Genomic DNA, 20,055 nt, shown 5'->3' with positions numbered 1-20,055 from the left:
CCAAATTAAAAAAACAACTTTGGATTGAGGAGCATTTCCTGTATTTTCATAGCATATCTGTCAATACAAATATTTAAATGAACACCTCAATTGTTTCAAGAATTAATACATTAATTTACAAAAACCTTTATCCAATGAACATTTTTAAAAGAATTACTGGAAATTGATTTAGTTACTGATTTCTCCCATTTCTAAAAAAGCTATCGCACTTTCAAATCCAAACACTGTACAGCAAAAAGGTGGAGGCTTTATTATACACACTCGGTAAACGCTATGGTACATTAAGACATAATTTACAAAGATCAGAATAAGCCAACTGTGGTCATTTTATTCTTTTCTGTCAAATATGCAAACGCTGCACCTTTTGCTACTCCGTGTTCAGTGCTCGGTGCAGGATTACGGTTTGCTACAAGCATTTGTATCATCTACCTTCAGGAGCCTGAGCCAGAATCCCGATCCCATCCCTTCGCCCCTCCTGCAGGCACAGGGCAGGAGGGGCCACCTGAGCCTCCCTGACCAAAAAAATCCCAATTAATTAAAAGCCAGGAGGAGAACAATCACCCAGCTGAGCTGTGCCAGCTCTGGGCTCGGGGCTGCAGGGCGGCACTGCCAGTGGCACGGGCCCCTCATGCAGGTCAAACCCTCTGCTTCCAGCTCCTCTGATGAAAAAGACCCTGCTCCTCCTCCAATTCAGGCAACTAAGTCAGCCATCTGAAGTTAAGATGGTACAAGTAACACCAAAAAATGAACTGGATGGAATTTCTGCATTTATTGCATCAAGAAAATAATATACTTTACATCACAGTGCTTAATTAAATGCAATAAAAAAATGTAAACTCAGGATTCTAGATAAAATTTAACTTGAAAAATCAGGGCTCCAAGACTTTTTAAAATTCATAATTTTTTAAAAATTGAAGTCACAGACAGTCAGTTCACATAATTCACGTATTTAAGATCACTTGTAAATACCTGTTGATGCACTCCACTGTTTGGTCACTTGTTTGTTTGTTTTTTTTTTTTTTTAAAAAGCCTAAATAACAAATAGACCAAGTGCAAAGGTAAGAGGTATATTTTTATTTGCAAAGAAACTAACTTTAGAAGTAATTTGCAAATCAGGCATCTGGAGTGCTCTAGTAGATGTAAGGAAATATGCGGTATGGTACACGCTGACAATACCTTTCCCATGCCAAGCCATATTTTTGCTTACAGTGATGTTCATCACGAGCTTCTCGATGAACAAGCAAACAGATGAAATATATCACGTAGAAATATGGTAAAATATGATTAAAACCTGTAGAATAAGATGAGAAATTCACTTTAAATACAGAAAAAATATTATTTATTAATATATGAATTAAAATACTACTACTGGGATTGGTGCTGTTCAACATCTTTGTTGGTGACATGGACAGTGGGATCGAGTGCACCCTCAGCAAGTTTGCCGATGATTCTAAGCTACGTGGCGAGGCAGACATGCTGGAGGGGAGGGATGCCATCCAGAGGGACCTGGACAGGCTGGAGAGGTGGGCCCATGCCAACCTCATGAAATTCAACAAGGCCAGGTCCAAGGTCCTACATTCAGGTTGGGGCAATCCCAAGCACAAATACAGCCTTGGCAGGGAATGGCTGGAGAGCAGCCCTGAGGAGAAGGACCTGGAGGTGCTGATTGAATGAGATGTTCATGGTGCATTGCTGGCTCACGTTCACAGACCAGAAAGCCAACCATATCCTGGGCTGCATCAAAAGAAGCGTGGCCAGCAGGTCGAGGGGGGCGTTTCTGCCCCTCTACTCTGGTGAGACCCCACCTGGAATATCACGTCCAGCTCTGGAGCCCTCAACTTAAGAAGGACATGGACCTGTTGGAGCGGGTCCAGACGAGGGCCACAAAAACAATCAGAGGGATGGAACACCTCTCCTGTGAGGACAGGCTGAGAGAGTTGGGATTGTTCAGCCTGGAGAAGAAAAGGCTCCAGGGAAACCTAATTGTGGCCTTTCGGTACATAATGGGGGCCTGCAGGAAAGATGGGGAGGGACTTTTTATCAGGACCTGTTGCAATAAGACAAGGGGTAACAGTAACAGAGGGTAGATTCAGGCCAGATACAAGGAAGAATTTTTTTACAATGAGGGTGCTGAAGTACTGGAACAGGTTGCCCAGAGAGGTGGTAGATGCCTCATCCCTGGAAACATTCAAGATCAGGGCTCTGAGTGAGCAACCTGATCTAGCTGAAGATGTCCCTGCTCATTGCAGGTGGGTTAGACCAGATGACCTGTAAAAGTCCATTCCAACCCAAACTATTCTACGATTTCATGATACCCTCCCACCCATCCTCACCCCCTACGCAGTTACAGCAGTACTTCCACTTCTGCCATCACAAAGCTGACAGAGAATTTGAGTCCTTCATTTTAATGGGGGGAATGCTCTTCCAGGACACTGTCTACAAGCGTATATGCTACTTTAGTATCGTCTACTTCCAATTAAAATCTAAAACAAAATTAACCTCTGGAGGAACACCTGAACTCCAGGATCTGCTCTCAGCCCACACTGCTCGTCAGGGCCTTAACCACTTGGTGACGAAGTTCCACTTTATCATAACTCCCTGTGTCCCACAGTCTGCAAAAGTCAGCTCTGTCTCAGAAGAGAATCTGTCATGCTAATTTCTGTGCTTTTATAGAAAGGAAACTCCTTCAGGCAAGGGAGCAGCCCGAAGCCACTTTTCAAACTTGACCTGAGAGGGGGGCAGGACTACCATGATGAAATGTATATTCTGAAACTGTTGCTGCTCTTTCTAAGCTCTTGAAAAGAACCAGAACTACTGGACAAAAGGCTCCCTAATTTCCTCCAAGTGTAAACTTCATGGAAACTAGGAAGTAGGTTTTTTTTTTTGGTTTGGTTGTGGGGGTTTTTTGGGGTTTTTTTTTTGTTTTGTTTTTTGGGTTTTGGTTTTTTTTTTTAAGGTACTTTGCCTGAAGTCTGTCCCTGTGTGTGGTAGCCCTTGACTCCAAGCAAACTCCCACTTTCTGGGAGCTCCCTTTGAAAACACTACAGCACAGCCAACTAGCCTAAACAAATGTAAGCAACAACTCATTAGCAAGCAAGCCCCGTGCAGAAATTTGCCATTCAATTAATTACAGGTTTTAGTATCTCAAATAATTATCACTTTGCATTTCAAACCCAGTCAGATGCCAACACATACAAGCATTTTTGATAAAATTCACTTTAGTTTCAGGAACTTACCACAGGGCAGGGACCATGCTAGAGCCATGATGATGTCACCAAGATAATTGGGGTGACGAACAAAACCCCACCAGCCCGTGACAAGAAGCCCTTTTCCAGTTGCAGTGGGTATAAATTTCAGATCTGTGAATAGAGTATTGTAGTCAATACAACAATCGAAATGTGTATTTAACAAAGAGACATTGTATAGCAATTCAACAAATAAAAAATGCACTTACAGGCCAATTTGGGATCTGCTGGATTCCTTCGGAAATTATTTTTCTGAGAGTTTGCGCTACGGAATATATAATACCCAATACCTGAAAATAAATATTATTTATTTTGCATTTTCAGTATTTTCCAGTTCTCTTTCCTTCAACAAAAACACTCTGCTACACTTCATTCAAAATGTTTAAGCCACTTCTACAACTCCAGAGAGCATCCATCTAAAGATGCCTCTCAGCAGAACAATCAGGTGTCCACAGTCTTGATTATCCTTCATTTAATAAAATGAGAATTTATTATATATTTTATATTAAACAGTAGCCAGACACATGCTTCCACCAGATGTGGTAATACAGAAAATATGATCACTGCATCTTAGCTAAAGCTTCACCTCACAACTCAAGAAACAAAATCAGTACTACATTGTTACTACCAGTAACAATAACTTTTATTATAACTTACAGTTCAGAATAGTAATTGCAGCAGCAACAGGCCAAGAAATTGCAGTAGGATGACCAACTAAATAGTACGCCTGCAGACTGTAAACAAATGGAACCCACACCAAATCTCCGAATGCTAGCATGAATCCAAATCCATCATGGGTAATATCCATGGTAGTCAAAATAGCTTCCTAGAAACAAGGAGGAAGGAATTTAGAATTCACAAAGCCTCATTCATTTAACATGATAATTAGAAATGGTAACAGTTTAATATGATTGCCATTTACCTCATTCCACAGAGCATCCACCACATAAAGAAGCTGAAAGCTGTTCACGAGTATCATTGCCAGAGATGGCATACTTTGATTGTGTATCTTCATCTCAGCCAAGAGCATTGCCAAGTTTATAACAACCTAGTTTAGAAAATATTTTATTACATACTTTACTTTTAAAATACAGTGGTCTGTTCTGTTACATTACAGGACACTTTAATTCAGATGTTTTGGACCAATATTTAAGTTTAAAAAAATAACCCGTTTCACAAGCAGTAGTTTGCAACTAACTACCCATAATAATTAGTGCAATATTTAAGCAAATAAAATTAAAATAATTATGATTACTGACTCACCCAGCCAATTAATCCTGGACGCAACTCACAGAAGTATTTGAGGTCAAAACTGCCAATACGAGGGTTTAATTCATGTCCAGTAAAGAAATCATAAATGAAATACCCTGCAGATGAGACATACTTTGTTAGCAATTCTATTCCTTTTATCCTCTACTACACTCCCTACAGAGCAGTTTCTACTTTCTTTCAGTTTTTGAAAACTCAACTCAGCTAACTAGATTTAGAAGAGCACAGAAAAATAAAAGTCTAGAACTACATTGTAATTTCAAGTTCTGTACCTGACTTCCCACTGCCAAAATACCTAGATTTTTCAGTTTTTCTTTCCATTCTCAGCTGTTTCAGGAAAAGGCCCAGGAGCAGGGGCACCATGAAGTGAAGGAGCCTTTTAAACATATGCTTAAAACTGAAAGGAAGAACTGTCCTCTCATCACTAGGGGACTAGACAAGCCAAGGTATTTTTGCATAAGCTATTCAAGATAATAGAACTAAGATTTTAAGCATTTTACAGTATCTGAGTGTGGACAAAAAATTGCCATTTAACCTGCAACATGAATTTTACATTGGTAGAAAGTATAAGTCACAATATTATAATAACCAGCCCTAAATCTAGCCTTTAATTCATAAAAATAAAACTGTAGCAAACAATTGGAAAGAAATTATCCAAAATACTTATAACTCACCAGAATTTCCACCTGGTGCTAGCTCTTCCTCAGGTGATTTCAGGGACCGAATATACAGATAAATGCTCAACACCATAGAAAAAACTGCAGCTGACACTGCAAACTGCATGAAGTGATCATACAAGTAATGAAGTTCAAATTTGAAGTATAATAAAGTTCCAATAGCTGCAGCAGTCAAAACAAAAGCATAAAACCCTAAAGGATGCAGAAGAAAAACATATTAGCCAAAATAAAAAATCATTCTGGTAGAACCTCCCCAGTCCAGCCTTTTTGCATTTTTACTTCCTCCCTAAGACATTCTATCTATGCCCTGAAATTTCCTGTGCTCCTCATGAAAAGGACAAGAGGCAGGAACACTGAGCACTCCTGAATTTTTTTTTTTTACAACATCATAGGATTCAATTGCAGATTTTATTGGAAAAATGGACACTGACATTAATACTGGATAATGATAGCAGGTCACAAAATCTTACCTGTGGGACACTGCAGATAACTCAAAGAAGAAAATATGGTTACCTTCATACACACCTCGATATGGATAGCGGTAATTAAAGTATTAAAATAACTATCAAGTCAAAACTTGAACACAAAACTTTTGTCCTTTGAGAGTATAAAATCATGTAGAATGGAATGATGTCCAAATATAAGCAGGAAGTTCTACACAGCTCTCACTTAAGTACCTTCTATGAACACCTTCATAGGGTCACAATAGTTGAGGTTAGAAGGGACCTCGGGAGCCCATCTAGTCCAACTCCCCTGCTCAAGCAAGGCCACCTAGAGCCAGTTGCCCAGGACCGTGTCCACACAGTTTCTGAATATCTCCAAGGATGGAGACTCCACAACTTCTCTGTGCGACCTGTGCCAGTGCTCAGTTACCTTCACAGTAAAAAAAAAAAAAAAAAACAAACAACCTGTTTCCTGATGTTAAGCCGGAACCTCCTGCATTTCAGTTTATGCCCGTTGCCTCTTGTCCTGTCTCTGGTTGTCTTCCTTTCCTCAAGAAGACTTTCAAAGTTGCTTCTCTCTCTCTCTTTTTTTTTTTTAAATATCCAAACCATGTAGGCTATTTCCTTCATTTATCAGAATGTGTAAAAAAAAAATTGCAGGACTATGCCCCTACTAAAGACAGAAGTCCAAAACAAAAAACGTTATGAGGGAGCCTCAATATGACTCACTTCTACAGGACGTAATTTACCCTGCTTCTATGATTTAGAGCCCTATTCCATCTTAAAAACGTGACTTTAAAATGGTGCATCTTAACAGACTATGACAAAAACCCCCTCAGCTTTTTAATATAACATTTGGATTCCATTAGCATCAGACAGTGTCCTTGGACTGACTAATAAACTAAATAGGTAGTCTGCAATACCTGCGAGGCATCAAAGTAGACTTCTCTATTTAAGCCTGGAAAAGCAGGACGGCTGAAATACGTCAAACCAAACCTAAACCTAGATGAGAAGTTTGCCTTTTCCGTAGGAAGTGAAATCTGATCTGAATAAGGGCACAGAACCTTTCCCTGCCAGGCAAGACTAAGAACATCTTAAATCAATTAAAATACATTTTTTGTCTGTAAATTGGAGACAGCCAAGATGATCTAGACACATGGGAGGATAAGGTCTCTTCAGATCACTCCTGGAGCAAGCATCCTTATTACATGGGCATTATCAGCACTTCTGATCGGCAACTGCCTGTTCAGCAATTACTCAAGGAATACGACAGGAATCATCAGTCACAACTGGATGCAGACCAGGTGCCCTATATAGTGCAATGTTTTGCTCTTGGGGCAGTTAGTTCCTGATCTTTACTAACTTTCTTCCAAGAAAAGGTTCATCCTATTTTATGAAACATTTACAACAGATACCTAGTGTCATGGTTTCAGCATGGCTTTTGCCCTACCTATTAAACTGTCTTTTTCTCAACTCATGAGTTTTTCCTCACTTTTACTCTTCTCATTCTCTCCCCCATTGCATCGGGGGTGGGGGGTGGGTAGGGATGAGGGGGGTGGATGAGCGAGGAGCTGCACAGCTCTAGCTGCCAGCTGGGGTTAAACCACGACACCTAGTTTGACCATGGAGTGTATCTTTCATCACTTGTATATTATGGTACAGAGAACTGCAAATCAGATAGTGGTATCAAGTTGCCGAATAAGCAACTGCAACATGCTTACCATTTATTCGGTACTGCAGTTTCCTTCCATTTGAAAGAGGCAGGCCTTCTACAACCTAGGAAAAATAAAATACTAGTGTTTCAACAAAGTACTTCCTGGGGGCACTGGCAGGAAAGGGAAATCAAGCACATCTCTTCCACAAAGACATTCAATCAAGGTAACCAGCTGGATGCATCCAAATCTGAGTATCATGCATTGTTCTCAAAAGCATACTTTGACTATCAAAAGAAAAAGGGTAACAGATTCAAATAAAAACACTTTTTAAAGAAAAAAAAAATCTTTTCCTAACCAGCCTAAAGAAAACAGAACAGCGCCAATCATTGTAAACATGTATAGCAATAGTATAACATGACTGAATGATCTATTTATTCTAGTGTTCTTTCAGAATCTGCCAGTACCCCTCAATTCACAAAAAGATGGAAACAGAGCATTTGCCTGATACACATATGGCTAGAATGGTTTATAGATTCCTCTAAGTGAAGATTATCTTCAAAAACACTGGATATCAATAAGAAACTGAGTATCAAACATTTTGCTGACTTAGAAGGCAGATACCTGAAATTCTGCTAGAATTCTATCAAGCAAATTTTATTCATGCTTTGACTTGAACTCCTACATAATGCCTTCTGCCTTTTATACTGTAAGACTGTGAAATGCACAGCCATTAATTCTTAACAAACTGTGCTATTTGACGGTTACAGAAATCTGCAGTAGCCATATTCCAGCTTAATATGGAAAACTAATTTGTTTGCTTTCAAATTCACTGCTTTAAGAACATACCCTACTTTCCAGCCTAACACACAAATTAATTATCCGTGAAGACTCAATTGCTACTGAATAGCTTACCTTTCCAATTGGCAGTAAGTAAAGCAGAGCTTGAAGGAAAAACCACAGAAGAAAAATACCAAACACCCTAGCCTCCCAGAGACTTTCAAGTGCTGGGAGAGGAGGAGGGAAGTTCAGAAGACTGGGGTCATCTTGTTTGCACATCAACAGCAAGTAGAATACAGTAGCAGGCAGGAAAAATATCAGCATAAAGGTCCCTGTAAACAAACATCATGCCATGTTAGAAAATAAACATAGAAAATAAATAAAAAAAAGCATAGAAAATAAAAAAAAGCATAGAAAATAAAAAAAAGCATAGAAAATAAAAAAAAGCATAGAAAATAAAAAAAAGCATAGAAAATAAAAAAAAGCATAGAAAATAAAAAAAAACAACTAGTTGCAATAGCAATAATAAAGCTCAATATTAACTTTAGTAACAAAGAAAATGTTGTCATTATCTATTCCTGAAGCAAGACACCAGCTATTCCCCAGTCATGTAATGGGATACAGAGAAATTATTCTCACTCCTATATGGGTTCATATAGCCAAACCGAAGGATCACAACCACTGCAGCCCTTTAAAACCGCTCAAAAAAACTGTATGAACAATACTTTACTGTTGAGTTCGAAGCACTTAGGTTTTCAAAATGTAAAAACTTTGCTAGTTACTTCTTAAATTTAATTTGGAAGTATTTAAATCTCATTGTGCAAGGGAATGCTCAAGATCTTCACTCTATTTCACAAGAGAACCAAGTGTAATAACGGTTCTTTGTCTGCCACCAATATCTGTACAGACTACGAGTAGCGCTGTCGTATCACTCTGGATTCTGCAACCAGGGTCCAAAAATCAGAAAAACAGTTCTTGACATCACATGGTCAATAAGTAAAAAACATAAAAGTACTATTTTTCAACTATTATGACAATTTGCACACATACCAATTCGTCCACCAAACTCTAGCTCCTTTGGTTTTGGTGATGTTTTTTCAATTGTTTTTATTGTCTCAAAAATCTTTTTCTCTGAATATATCTCTTCTTTTTTCTTCTCTTCTTTTCTTGGACGCAAGCTGTACTGTTCAAGCACACGCTCTATTTCCAGGTCTGGTTTTGACTTTTGCTGTTAATGAATAAAAAGAATTTACTAAAAATATTCCCAGTGGTTTTACTTTATTTTATTCCAATGTTTTACATTTAAGACAACATGATTCACTATAAAACACCAATATACAATGTGTTCTACTTCTATACAGTACTTAAGTTTATGCATTTATATGAAGAGCCTGCTAATACCAGTTTCACTGTGATCACTTAAGGCCATGATTACTTATTGGCATCAGTCCCAGTACAGGTTATCCATTCCCACCCTCCTCACTCCCTTTCTGCCACAACTCTGTGCATTACTTAACAATCAGGACTAAAGAACTGATTTGGAAAAACAGAAACAAAAAATGACACCCTCAAAAAATCACGTCCTATGGCTAGACATTCACACTGTAAAAGCGTGGGAATGAACACGGGTAACTAGTGAGGGTTTGATGGAAAAAAAAAACAAACAAACCAAAACAAACACAAACCACCATCAAGAAAAACAAACGTTATGCAGCTCTAGCACTCCTCCCTTCTGACAACTTCACCTCCCTCTCCCCTGGACTTAGTTAGCTGAACAGTAAACTTACTTGACCACTAAGTTTTATGTTGCATTCTGTTTCTCCTTGATTCCTGTATTGCTCTTTTCTAAGGATTTCTGAGAAAGCCAAGCTAGAATGTGACATAAAACTAAGAGCAAATACAATGTTCATACCTCCAAGATTATGCAGGATGTGTCATTTTTTTCTGTACTGTCAGGTTCACCATTGTACCTTCTGGTGTTATTCTCACTTGGTTTCTGGTTAAAAGAAAAAATCATAGTTTTACCTTGCTGAAAATAACAGCTGCATTAAGTATAAGTATATAATGAATAATTAAGAACACTAGATAGTCTTTTTTCAACAGCAGCTGCTCCAGTTTTCTCCACAGGAACACAAGTGGGTTCCATATCCAAAGTATGGACCACTTCAGCTCACAAACAAGGGAAGAAAACTCACTTAAGAAAAGGAAGAGGTTACTAATTTATTTTAATAAACAGTGAAATCAAGAGAGAATACAGCTTCCCAGTCATTTTTAACTCATCATTAGGAACAGCCAAGTATAAAATACATGTCTATTTAGTAATTCTATTAGGAAAGAAGAGGAAATTTCAGTGTCCTATATATGGCACTGCTTTGAAGGACTGAAAATTTGGTTTTCTATCAAAAACCTTTCTAAGAAACAAATTCTCTGAGAAAAATTCTTTTAATGAGTCCAGCTTACACAGCTCTGGGAAGACACGACTCATCTGTTTTGTTTTATTTCAACTTAAGCTTTGTTGAAAAGGACCAGGTCATTCCAGTCATACAACAAGCAACAGATCAATCCTACTCCTCTATTAGAAACCAGCAGAAAATCACCAAAGATATTTTAACCTTTTTGTCCAAAGTAAAGTTTAGCTGCTAGCTACAAACTACTTAAAACGAGCATGTGGTCCACAGGCTATGCACTGGGTCACACAGCTCAAAGTAGTACACTGCAAAACAAAAACCACAGCAATTTCAGTGCCAAAGAATGCTTTTAGTAGTAGCAATTTACTAAACTAGACCTACCTATTTAGTTTACATTGATCTAGTTTACTTTAGTTGAAACCTTACTAAAACCCATCTATTTTCAATAGATCAGCAGAAGGCATTTCCAATTCAAGGGACTGTGTCTCAGACAAGTATCACTTAAAGCTCTCAAGAGCATGAGAGGCAAAAGAAACGTTTGCCTTTTAACAGAGAAACATCAGCTCTATTATGTTTCACTTACAGAACACCATAACCTTCACAAAATGGCCGAGAACAAACATGACAAATTTCAGCCAAAAAAAACAGATATTTGATAAACTTACAAATGGTTACAGGATAGTTTTTGTAATGAAAACAGTTCTGCAATATCATCAATCAGCAAGGCCATATATATATGTATATTCCACACTTGAATTCTGCAGCAATTCTCCCACAGGTGCTTCACATGTTTTCCATTACTATTTTAACATACTGTATATGAAAACAGAACTCATTTTATTTCAAATTCTTATACCTACCTGATATGTATCGACCAATAGATTTTAAAAGTAGCCTAACTTCCTTTGCCCCATCTCACAAGTGGAAGCATATGAATGACTACCACATTAAAACATTAAAGAACTTGTGTTTGAATTCTGAGAATTTGACAGTACCACCAAATTCAAATGGAACTTAACAACACACATTGACATTTCAAGAATTTCCTCACAACTCGGCAAGCTGGAAAGCCTATTTTCAAAGAAAAGCAGGCAGTTCTGAGACATATTTTTGCAGTTAATTATGTTGTTCAGGGAACTTGAACTACAGCTGGCTTTTACAATAATAAACCCAGTACATGTAAACCAAATCTTTCACAAATAGCAAAAACTTGTTTTTAAAAAATCCAACAAACCCACACACAAAGAACAAACAAACAAAACTAATACCAGTAGAGCTAAGTTGGTTTCCTGAATGGTTTTCTTTTTGTCATCTTTATGTTCTCTGCTTTGGGAAGAAGAACGACGTCTGCCTTTTGCTGGCCGACCAGGAGATCTAGACCGAGATCTGCTACTACTTCTTCTAGAGGGAGAACTTGAAGAGGACTGGCTCTTCCTGTGCTTGAATGATGACTGTGACTAAAAAGAGGGGAAGAAAGCAAAATCTTATCTTAGGTGTTCCAAAGAACAATTTTAGGAACTTGGGCTTTTTGTGATGAGGACTCTGGCAGATAGTTCTACAGAACTATCTCTTATTTCTTTTACTGATGCTGTACAAAGGCTGTTAAGAGAGACCAACTACAGCATACTCGTTCTGCTGGTAATACCAAATAATCCTGTCCCAGAAATCAGCATATGGATGTAAGCTATCAATGTGAGCACCAAGCTCTTAAGGCGTACTGCCCTCTTAAGCGTATGCACAAGTAAATTAAATGATAGCCATCTCTTAAGCTTTAAGAGATGGCTATCATTTCATTTACTTAGCCTTATTAATACATTTGGCACATCAAGATGCAATGATCCGTTTAAGGCAACACAGCTCAGATCAACATTAAAAAAACCCAAGTCAACTAAATCATTAAAGTAGATGCGATAACTAATTTCATAAAGAGTTTTCCTCAAAAGCACCCAGTTTTATTTTTCTGTGAAGTCTACAATGCTTATTTTCCCCATGTAAAACTTCCACAACACAACTTCTATAAGGCACAAATGCTTTACGACAAAGAAAGGTTATTTTCTCAGCTTGAGTCTGCTAACCTGCAGGCACAAAGTAAACCAGTTAGAAAGTCTTAAAGCAGTGAAAATGGTTGTTTAGCCCAAGGCAGAAGCATTTTGTCCCAAAAGAAATAATTACATAGCATGTACACTGCCACCAAAAAGTGAAACTACAGTTCACATAAAGACACAAGTGAGCTTTGAACTTATGCAGGTTTCAGAACAGACCTTAAAAATCAGCTACAGCAAATATTCAAATAGCTTTTGTCTCATGCATTATCACATTTTAAATGAAACTTGTACACAGAGTTTTAAAGACTTTTATTAGTAACAGAAAATGAAATAATAAAGACACATAAAGAGGAAGGGATGTGCTTATATACATAAGGCATGACTCATTTTCAAAAGTCCCTAATTGTCACAAACAGAGCAAAATACCTTATGAAACCTTTGGGGACCTAAAACAGTACAAGCTATTCATAGATGTTTTAAGTATGTGCTTAAAGTGGATGCACTATTTATATTTACAGTGATCCTTAACTACATGCTTGTATTTGTTTTCAAATTTTCTTATTGAGAAGTGGAAAAAAGAAAAATTAGTATCAACCCTCTGATAACTAGCTTTATAAGTTACCTGACAATTTTCCATGAACAAACATGCTACAGAATTCCTGAACAATCAGATTTGTTTTTCCCCAAACGTATCACTGTTTTTTCAACTGAAAGAAAACAATCCTGCTTCTTTAAAGATAGGGTCAGCATTCTGAACTTCTACTTGAGATGTCATGTAGGAAAAAGCTATTATTTAGCATCAATTCCTTGGAAAAAAAAGTTAATGAAAACTTGCAAAGCAACTATCCAATTATAAGTCTTATTTTTATCTACATCACAAAATCAGCATCATCTTCCATTAGAAATACTGATAATTATATAGACGTGTACTAACCCTTATATCGCTTTCTTTCAACTCAAGTTCAGTCCCATCTTTGTACTTAACAGTATAAAGATGAGAAACATCATCGTAACTAGTCACTTGTACTTCATAGTACAGGACACTTCCTGGCCAACGGCCCATCACCACCTCACCATCAGCAAACCTCCGGTTTGGCATTTTCCAAAAGGAATACCTAGAAAAGAAATAAATCAACACATATGTCAGTTAATCATTAGGCTTAATTTTTCCCTACTCTCTTTCCATATCATTTAGGCTGGAACAAGGAAGCTTTAAAGTAAACAACTCTTCTCTTTAAATAGGCAAAAAGCTGCCTGATAAGAAAAAAGCACTCGTCGATTTTCCAAATCCATAGTAGACAAAAGAAATAGGCTTAAAATAGAGCAAAGATTGAAGTTAGATGTTATGAAAAATGTTCAAATATATCAATAGTACAACTAGACCAGTACTCAGCTATGACATACAATCTCCATCATCAGACACCATCAAAACCAGGCAAAGCATATATTTGACCAAAATTACATAACGCAGTTGATCTTACCTAGAGGGGAAAAATGCAGATTAGATGGTATCTAAGTGTCCTCTAACCCTCTTTTCCTGTGGTTCTACAAAAACTACAGAAGTGATGATTTCCAAATGTTAAAATAAAATGTCCCAAATCTATTTAGCACACACAGCCACATTATATACTTTCTTCAATTTGTTATGACAAACACTCAAAAGTTAGGAAACACCAGAATTTAGGCTCCTGTCTGGGTTGAATATTTCTTCTTTTCCACCTATTTAGCACAAGGCACGTAATGTCTTTTGCAGGGGCCTGTAGGAAAACAAAGTACAGCATTTTACGGTTTTTACTTGATACTGGCAAAACAGGGTTTAAGTGACTACCACCCTTGGTCCACCATACCAGGTTACTGGGAAAAAAAAAAAAAACAACACAACTGCAACTTAAAGGAAGTTACGTTTTTAAATGCAAAGTCCCATGTAACCCTTTGGAAAGTGCCTTGTATTATGTCATTGCCATCTGAAAATAGATATTAGCAGAAGATACTTTTAGCCTGAACTTCAGTGACTCAGGCCTCAACACATAAAGTGATGGCATCTTAAAAGTCTAAGATAAATACACACTTATGTACTATCACCATTTGTATGATGAACATAGGAACTTAGAAGAGGGAGGGAGGAAAACAAACCAGCAAATGTTTTTGTTTCAAGGCATTTTAACTTGTTTGCTACAAATAAGATGTGAAGCCACGCAAAATGAGGCGAAATGAGTACCCAGTTAAATATTTGTTTTATTACACATTAACTAACCTGCAGTGAAAAGTTAGATTCTTTGGCAAAAAATACTGCTAATATGCAATCACGGACCTTCATAACACATTGGGGGATGGGGCTAAGTGAGGCTTTTCAATCAACTTGCATTCTGGCATTTCCTGAAGCTGCTGTTGTTGTTGGATTTTACACAGGTGTAGCTCTCCAAGTCAAAGAAGAAACCAAAAGCTTGGCAAAATTCCCTCACATGGATTTTACTACTAATATTCCTAATTGCTTCAGAACAGAAACATCTGGCCACCTCCTTTGCTGTATAATATCTGAAGGAGCATAAAGATTGTTTTATCATTTGGTTTCACTGGCACTTGCCAGTTAGAAAAATGATCAGAGTTCTGGTCCATGTTTGTAGGCACATGCTCTTCCAGCTCATCTGTCTTCTACCTAGGGTTTCTTGTCCCGGTCTCTTGTTAATCTCTTACTCTTTCTGAATTCCTACTCCTCCGACCCTGTTTCATCCCAGTCAGTTGAATCTCAACTAGCTACTAGCAACTAGCTACTGATATACTAGCTTCTTATGACTCAGTGAAATACAATTTACATGTTTTCATTTGAAATTCTTCTCCATTCTCTCCTTACCCCCCTTTTAATTCCTTGGGGGTTTTCATCCTTTTCTGCTCTAGTTCACCAAACTAGTTGCAGTTCCTCATCGTCATCTCTGGGCTCAAGATCTGATCTCAATCCTCATCTATGTCTCCTCTGTCCAGTTTTCTCACCCAGAAGACAGCACTTTTGGAGATCCACATCTACTACTGCTCTTTCCCCAGTCTCTCACACAGTTCCAGCTTCTTCCTCCTCTTCCATAAATAGTCTAAAATGCTGATCCTCCACCAAGTCCAGTCATAGCTTTCACCAGATGTCATAATCTGATCTATGACTTCATTTGTTCTTTGCTGCTGTACTTCCTACACTCCAGCCAACTGTTTCTTCTCTTGACCTGGAACGCCTCAGGCATCGTCTGTAAACTCAGAGCCTGACCAGGGCAAAGCTGCCAGATCCTATGACAAAGTTGTGGAAAACAGAATCTTTAGAGTTTAGGTCCTTTTTGAAAAAGGGAAACAGATTTTCACTACTACTAACAACATGTAAACTGATTTTTATGATTTAGAATAACCACTTCAAAATTTAGATATAATTTCATAAGGATAATAAAATGCAATTATCTGCCAAACTTCAAAACCCAGCATTTTTGTAAACAACCCTGAAGACCGTCCAAATAAAAGGTACAACCTGATGATTTAATTCTTTTTAAAGGCAGAAAGACCTTCCCTTCCTCCAACCTTGTTCTCAAACGGAGCTGTTAGTTTTAAGAAGTTGGAAAATGTGGATGAAGGCCCTGAAGCTAGATCAATGTTAAGTAATTCAGCCCAAGGTAGATATCAATGATGTGAAATTCCAGAATAATAAGTAATTGTAAGCAAGAAGAAATATTATCCTGTGATTCAAAAGTAACGAACAATCTTATTAATGGAAAGACCTACTTATTTTTCCATTTTTTCCTTAAATATTAAAGCTTAATAATGAGCTCAAACATTAAACACTAAAAAAGTAAGTATTATTTCTTATCCTATCAAAAATTACCACCTTGTTCTGCACCCCTGTGCCTCCTGTGAGGGAGGTTTGTAATCCTCATTCCATATATCCCACTTCAAAAGCTACACCTTTTAAAGGCAGCCTTCATCTGTTCAGATAACAAAATCCATTACTGGCATCAAAAAATAAAGATAGTAAGTCTTTAAAAAAAATACAGTTTAGAAATTACATTTTTAATTTACTGCTGTTTCAAACTCCACACACACCCCTGTTAATTTTCAGAGTATCAGCTGGCATCAGCCTAATGTTCACAGTAGTCCTATACAAACTTTTTAAGTCACAGAGCTTCAAAACATATCTCCAAGCGACCTCAAAAGACAAATGACTTCATACAATGGACCCTGTACTGTACAGATACCTGATTGCAAGTATATTCACTTACTCCCAAGATAAAATTTCTGTTTTCTGCACCACTATGATTTTCTTTTAGGAACCCATACTCTAAGGGAATAGCTCAAAAGGATTTTGTATCCTACAACAAGCCAAGACAATTAATGCAAAACTCCCTGGAGCTTAAAAGTTGGTCAAGAAAAAAAGTTACTGCTGACTCAACCAAGAACGAAACAATTAAAGAGAAACATGGCAGAGAAACATACTGCTTCATTTCTGGTCCTTCTCAATGACCCTCTCACAATATATGTGGAAAGATAGTTCACTCTTGTCAAGAAAATAATAAAAAGACTGCTAGCCTGATGTTACTACAAGGTCATACCACATCATAAGTTAGGTGCACAGTTTTAAGAAATTTTAAAAAAAAAACAACATTAAACAAAGTTTTCCCTCTTGGAAGAGCTGTGCAATGTTTATACGTATCTAGTGATTCTACTTATTAATTCTAACATCTCATTGGTACCTAATGTTGCATATGTCAGAGGATGGAGTCAGTTGAATGCAAGAAAATAAATGCAGGAAAATAAAACAAAAAAGAATTACAGTCAAGGCTAACAGGCCACAGCTCCCTATACGGAAAGTTACTACTGAGTTCACCAAAGAGACAACGCTGTGCAGGACCTTTTCAGGATGACCATTACTCATTCCACATTTCCAGCTCTCTACCTCCGTAACGGTGAAGGCATCTAGCCCTGTTCAAGTTTGGCTCGACCAAACAGCCAAATTAGCTTCACCGCTAAAAACAAACACAAAGAAGCCTCAAGATAAAACAAAAAGCTATCGATCGTCAGGCAGGAAAATGAGGTTTTTCCCTTTTATAAAGCCTTTTCACCAGAAGCACGGGAAGCGGAGGCAAAGCGCCGGGAACTCGGACTCCCCAGGCAAGGCCGCCGAAGGCGGCGGGGTGAAGGCCGCGGGGCGCGGTGCTGACAGGAAGGGACCCACGTGCCGAGGGCGGGGGGAGGCCCGGCCCCTCGGTCGCGCTCCGCGGCCCCGCCCCACCCGCACTGCCGGCCCGGGCCTGGCGCGGGGCCTCCGCCGCGGGGGAAGGGAGGAGCCGCTCCGGGCCAAAGCCGCCCCTCTCTCACGGCGCGCCCCCGCCACACCGGGTGGCCGCGGCCTTTCCCCGCGCTGGGCCCGGCGGCGCGGTGCCGTTGCGCAGCGGTGGGGAGGGGGGGGCGGCGGCCCCCCGAACAAAGTGGGGGATCCCAGCTCCCCTACCCCGGGGACTCAAGCAAGCGATCCGGGCAACGGAAAAAGGCGCCGGTCGCCCACCCGCCCGCCCATCGGGAGCGAGGCCTGAGCGAGGCCGCGGCCCGACGCCCGCGCACGGGGGCGGAGAGAGGCGGCGGCGGCGATTGGCCGGAGCGCTTCCCCCCGGTAAGGCCGCGGAGGGGGGTGTGTCCCGGTCCGCGCCTGCCCCGGTGCCGCCATTCCCTTACCTGGCGCCCGCCCCCACCGGGCCGGGCAGGAGGCGCGTCCGCGGAGCGGCGGGAGCCGGGCCCGAGCGCGGCGCTCTCCGCTGAGGGGAACAACCGCCCTGAGCGACGGTTACGGCCGCGCAACAGTCCGCCCCCTCGCCCCGCCCCTTCCCGCCCGCCAACCGCGCCTATTGGCCAGGACGCGCCGTTTGAATCGTGGGTGGCCGCACGCTATTGGCTGCCGCCCGATGGCGCGGTCCTCCCGCCCGCGGCCCGCCGCCCGCCCGAGGCCTCGGTGAGGGGACGAGCGGGGCGGCTTGAACCCCTCACGGCAACGAGGGGCTGATAACGGGTGGGAGTGCGGAGGGGGGGAGGAGCTCTGGCAGGGCGAGCGGGGATGAAAGGCCGCGGTCGCCATCGCGGCGGCGGGGACCGGCTTAGGCCGCCTGCGCCACACAGGCCCCGCCGCCGGGCGGTAAACAAGAACAGGGTTGGTTTTTTTTTTTTTCTTTTTTTGTTTATGGAGCGGTCGTGGTCTGGCCTGAGGCGGCGTTTGGGGCGGGGAGACCGCCAGTGCGGCTACACCGGCCAAACAACTGCCCGTGCTCACAGCAGCCGTGCACCTCCAGCTCCCTGTTAAGGAGGCTGAAACGTGGTAAAAACACCCTCGCTCTCTCCAAAATTAAAATAACAAAGGGCAAAAAAGTAGCGCTGTGTGGTTGGCGCTGTTCTTTTGAGGCAACCTTTACAGAAAGGCCATTCGAGTTCCTGGCAGATTTTGAAATCAGGAAGTCTAAGCAATACTTCAGAAGAAAAATAGGTTGTGAAAATGTTAACGAGTTGTCATGCGCGGTGAGTTTTAGTGTAAAAGAAAGTGTTTCAAGTGTTTGGATCTTAAAAACTATTCAGTCCTTTAAGCAGGAAATGTGGACATGTTTGTGTTTGTACAATTTTTATGGACCTCACAAACTCTAAATTTGGACACTGGCGGACAAGTCACATTCAGGCCTAATAGAGCTTCCCGAATCAAGGAACACTGAAAGCTAAGACCACCGTTTTCCAATATAAAAGACTGGCAATACCACACAGACACAGCAAAAATCTCAGATTGAAAAATAATAATAAAAAAAACCAAAACAAACCAAAAAACCACAACTGAAAGTGAACAGACATAAATAGGCTTTCTAGTAAGTATGGATTTAAATTGTCTGAGATTTACTGTTATTTATTCGCTTACAAATTTGTGAGGGTTTTTTTTTTTCAAGTTTCTAGCTGTAATGTTTGAATTAAGAGTACGGCAAGCTTTTTATCTAAGTAAATAAATGCAGGAAATGGGCCTTCATATGTGAATTATTAAAAAACATATATTTTACTATTTATTCTGCCTACTTTGGCCTTGACCTTTTTAATTTTACCAATTAATTTATTTTATTTTGTATCCCCCCTTTTTTCTACCAAATAGGTCAGGTTGTATTTTCTTATGCATTCTTGGTATTTTTCACTGCATGATGCAATAAGAGGCATCTAAATGAGATTAAAAGTTACTCAGGCAAACAAGAGTCATGTTTAAGCATAGATTTAAATAAATGCAGTCAGAATAAATTTGTTCTTTAGTTGTTAAGGCAATCAGCTTTTATCTGAAAGATATTTTATAACTTACTATATGAAAGAACACAAACTGAAGCTTCATTTCTGGCTTCAGATAATGAATGGTTTTGGTTCCAGCTAAGATTTTTGCTCTAGTACTATTACAGAGTTCACAATTACAGTGTTAACTGTTTTCAGTAGATGTGTTAATTACAACAACTAATGCTTGGAATGGGCCTGCTTCATTCTATTGGCAACAGAAGTCTACAATTA

At 39.7% G+C, this 20,055-nt stretch overlaps 1 protein-coding gene across 1 annotated transcript; it reads right to left on the bottom strand.

Annotated features, from left to right (window-relative positions):
• Nucleotides 1-227: 227 nt before the first annotated feature.
• LBR (lamin B receptor) lies at nt 228-13,633 on the bottom strand. The gene is made up of 13 exons (XM_082480258.1): nt 13,454-13,633; nt 11,743-11,931; nt 9,979-10,062; nt 9,117-9,294; nt 8,202-8,398; nt 7,356-7,410; nt 5,189-5,383; nt 4,509-4,612; nt 4,168-4,293; nt 3,903-4,071; nt 3,455-3,535; nt 3,237-3,359; nt 228-1,291 (listed from the first exon to the last, which is right to left on the bottom strand). The coding sequence occupies exons 1-13, from the start codon at nt 13,616-13,618 to the stop codon at nt 1,131-1,133; spliced, it is 1,827 nt and encodes a 608-aa protein (XP_082336384.1). The 5' UTR covers nt 13,619-13,633; the 3' UTR covers nt 228-1,130.
• Between the last annotated feature and the right edge of the window lie 6,422 nt (nt 13,634-20,055).

This window comes from Vanellus vanellus, assembly GCF_965231255.1.
Source record: "Vanellus vanellus genome assembly, chromosome: 3".
Taxonomy (NCBI): Eukaryota; Metazoa; Chordata; class Aves; order Charadriiformes; family Charadriidae; genus Vanellus; species Vanellus vanellus.
The sequence above is the reverse complement of the archived record's forward strand: the minus strand, read 5'-3'. Positions and strand labels throughout refer to the sequence as shown.

Excerpts from the sequence above, each read along its gene's own strand:
- LBR (XM_082480258.1), bottom strand. The coding sequence starts at position 13,618 with ATGCCAAACCGGAGGTTTGCTGATGGTGAGGTGGTGATGGGCCGTTGG. Across the intron at positions 4,613-5,188 it reads AGCACCAGGTGGAAATTCTG|GGTATTTCATTTATGATTTC; the intron begins GTGAGTTATAAG and ends TCTCATCTGCAG. Across the intron at positions 1,292-3,236 it reads AGCATGGTCCCTGCCCTGTG|GTTTTAATCATATTTTACCA; the intron begins GTAAGTTCCTGA and ends CTTATTCTACAG.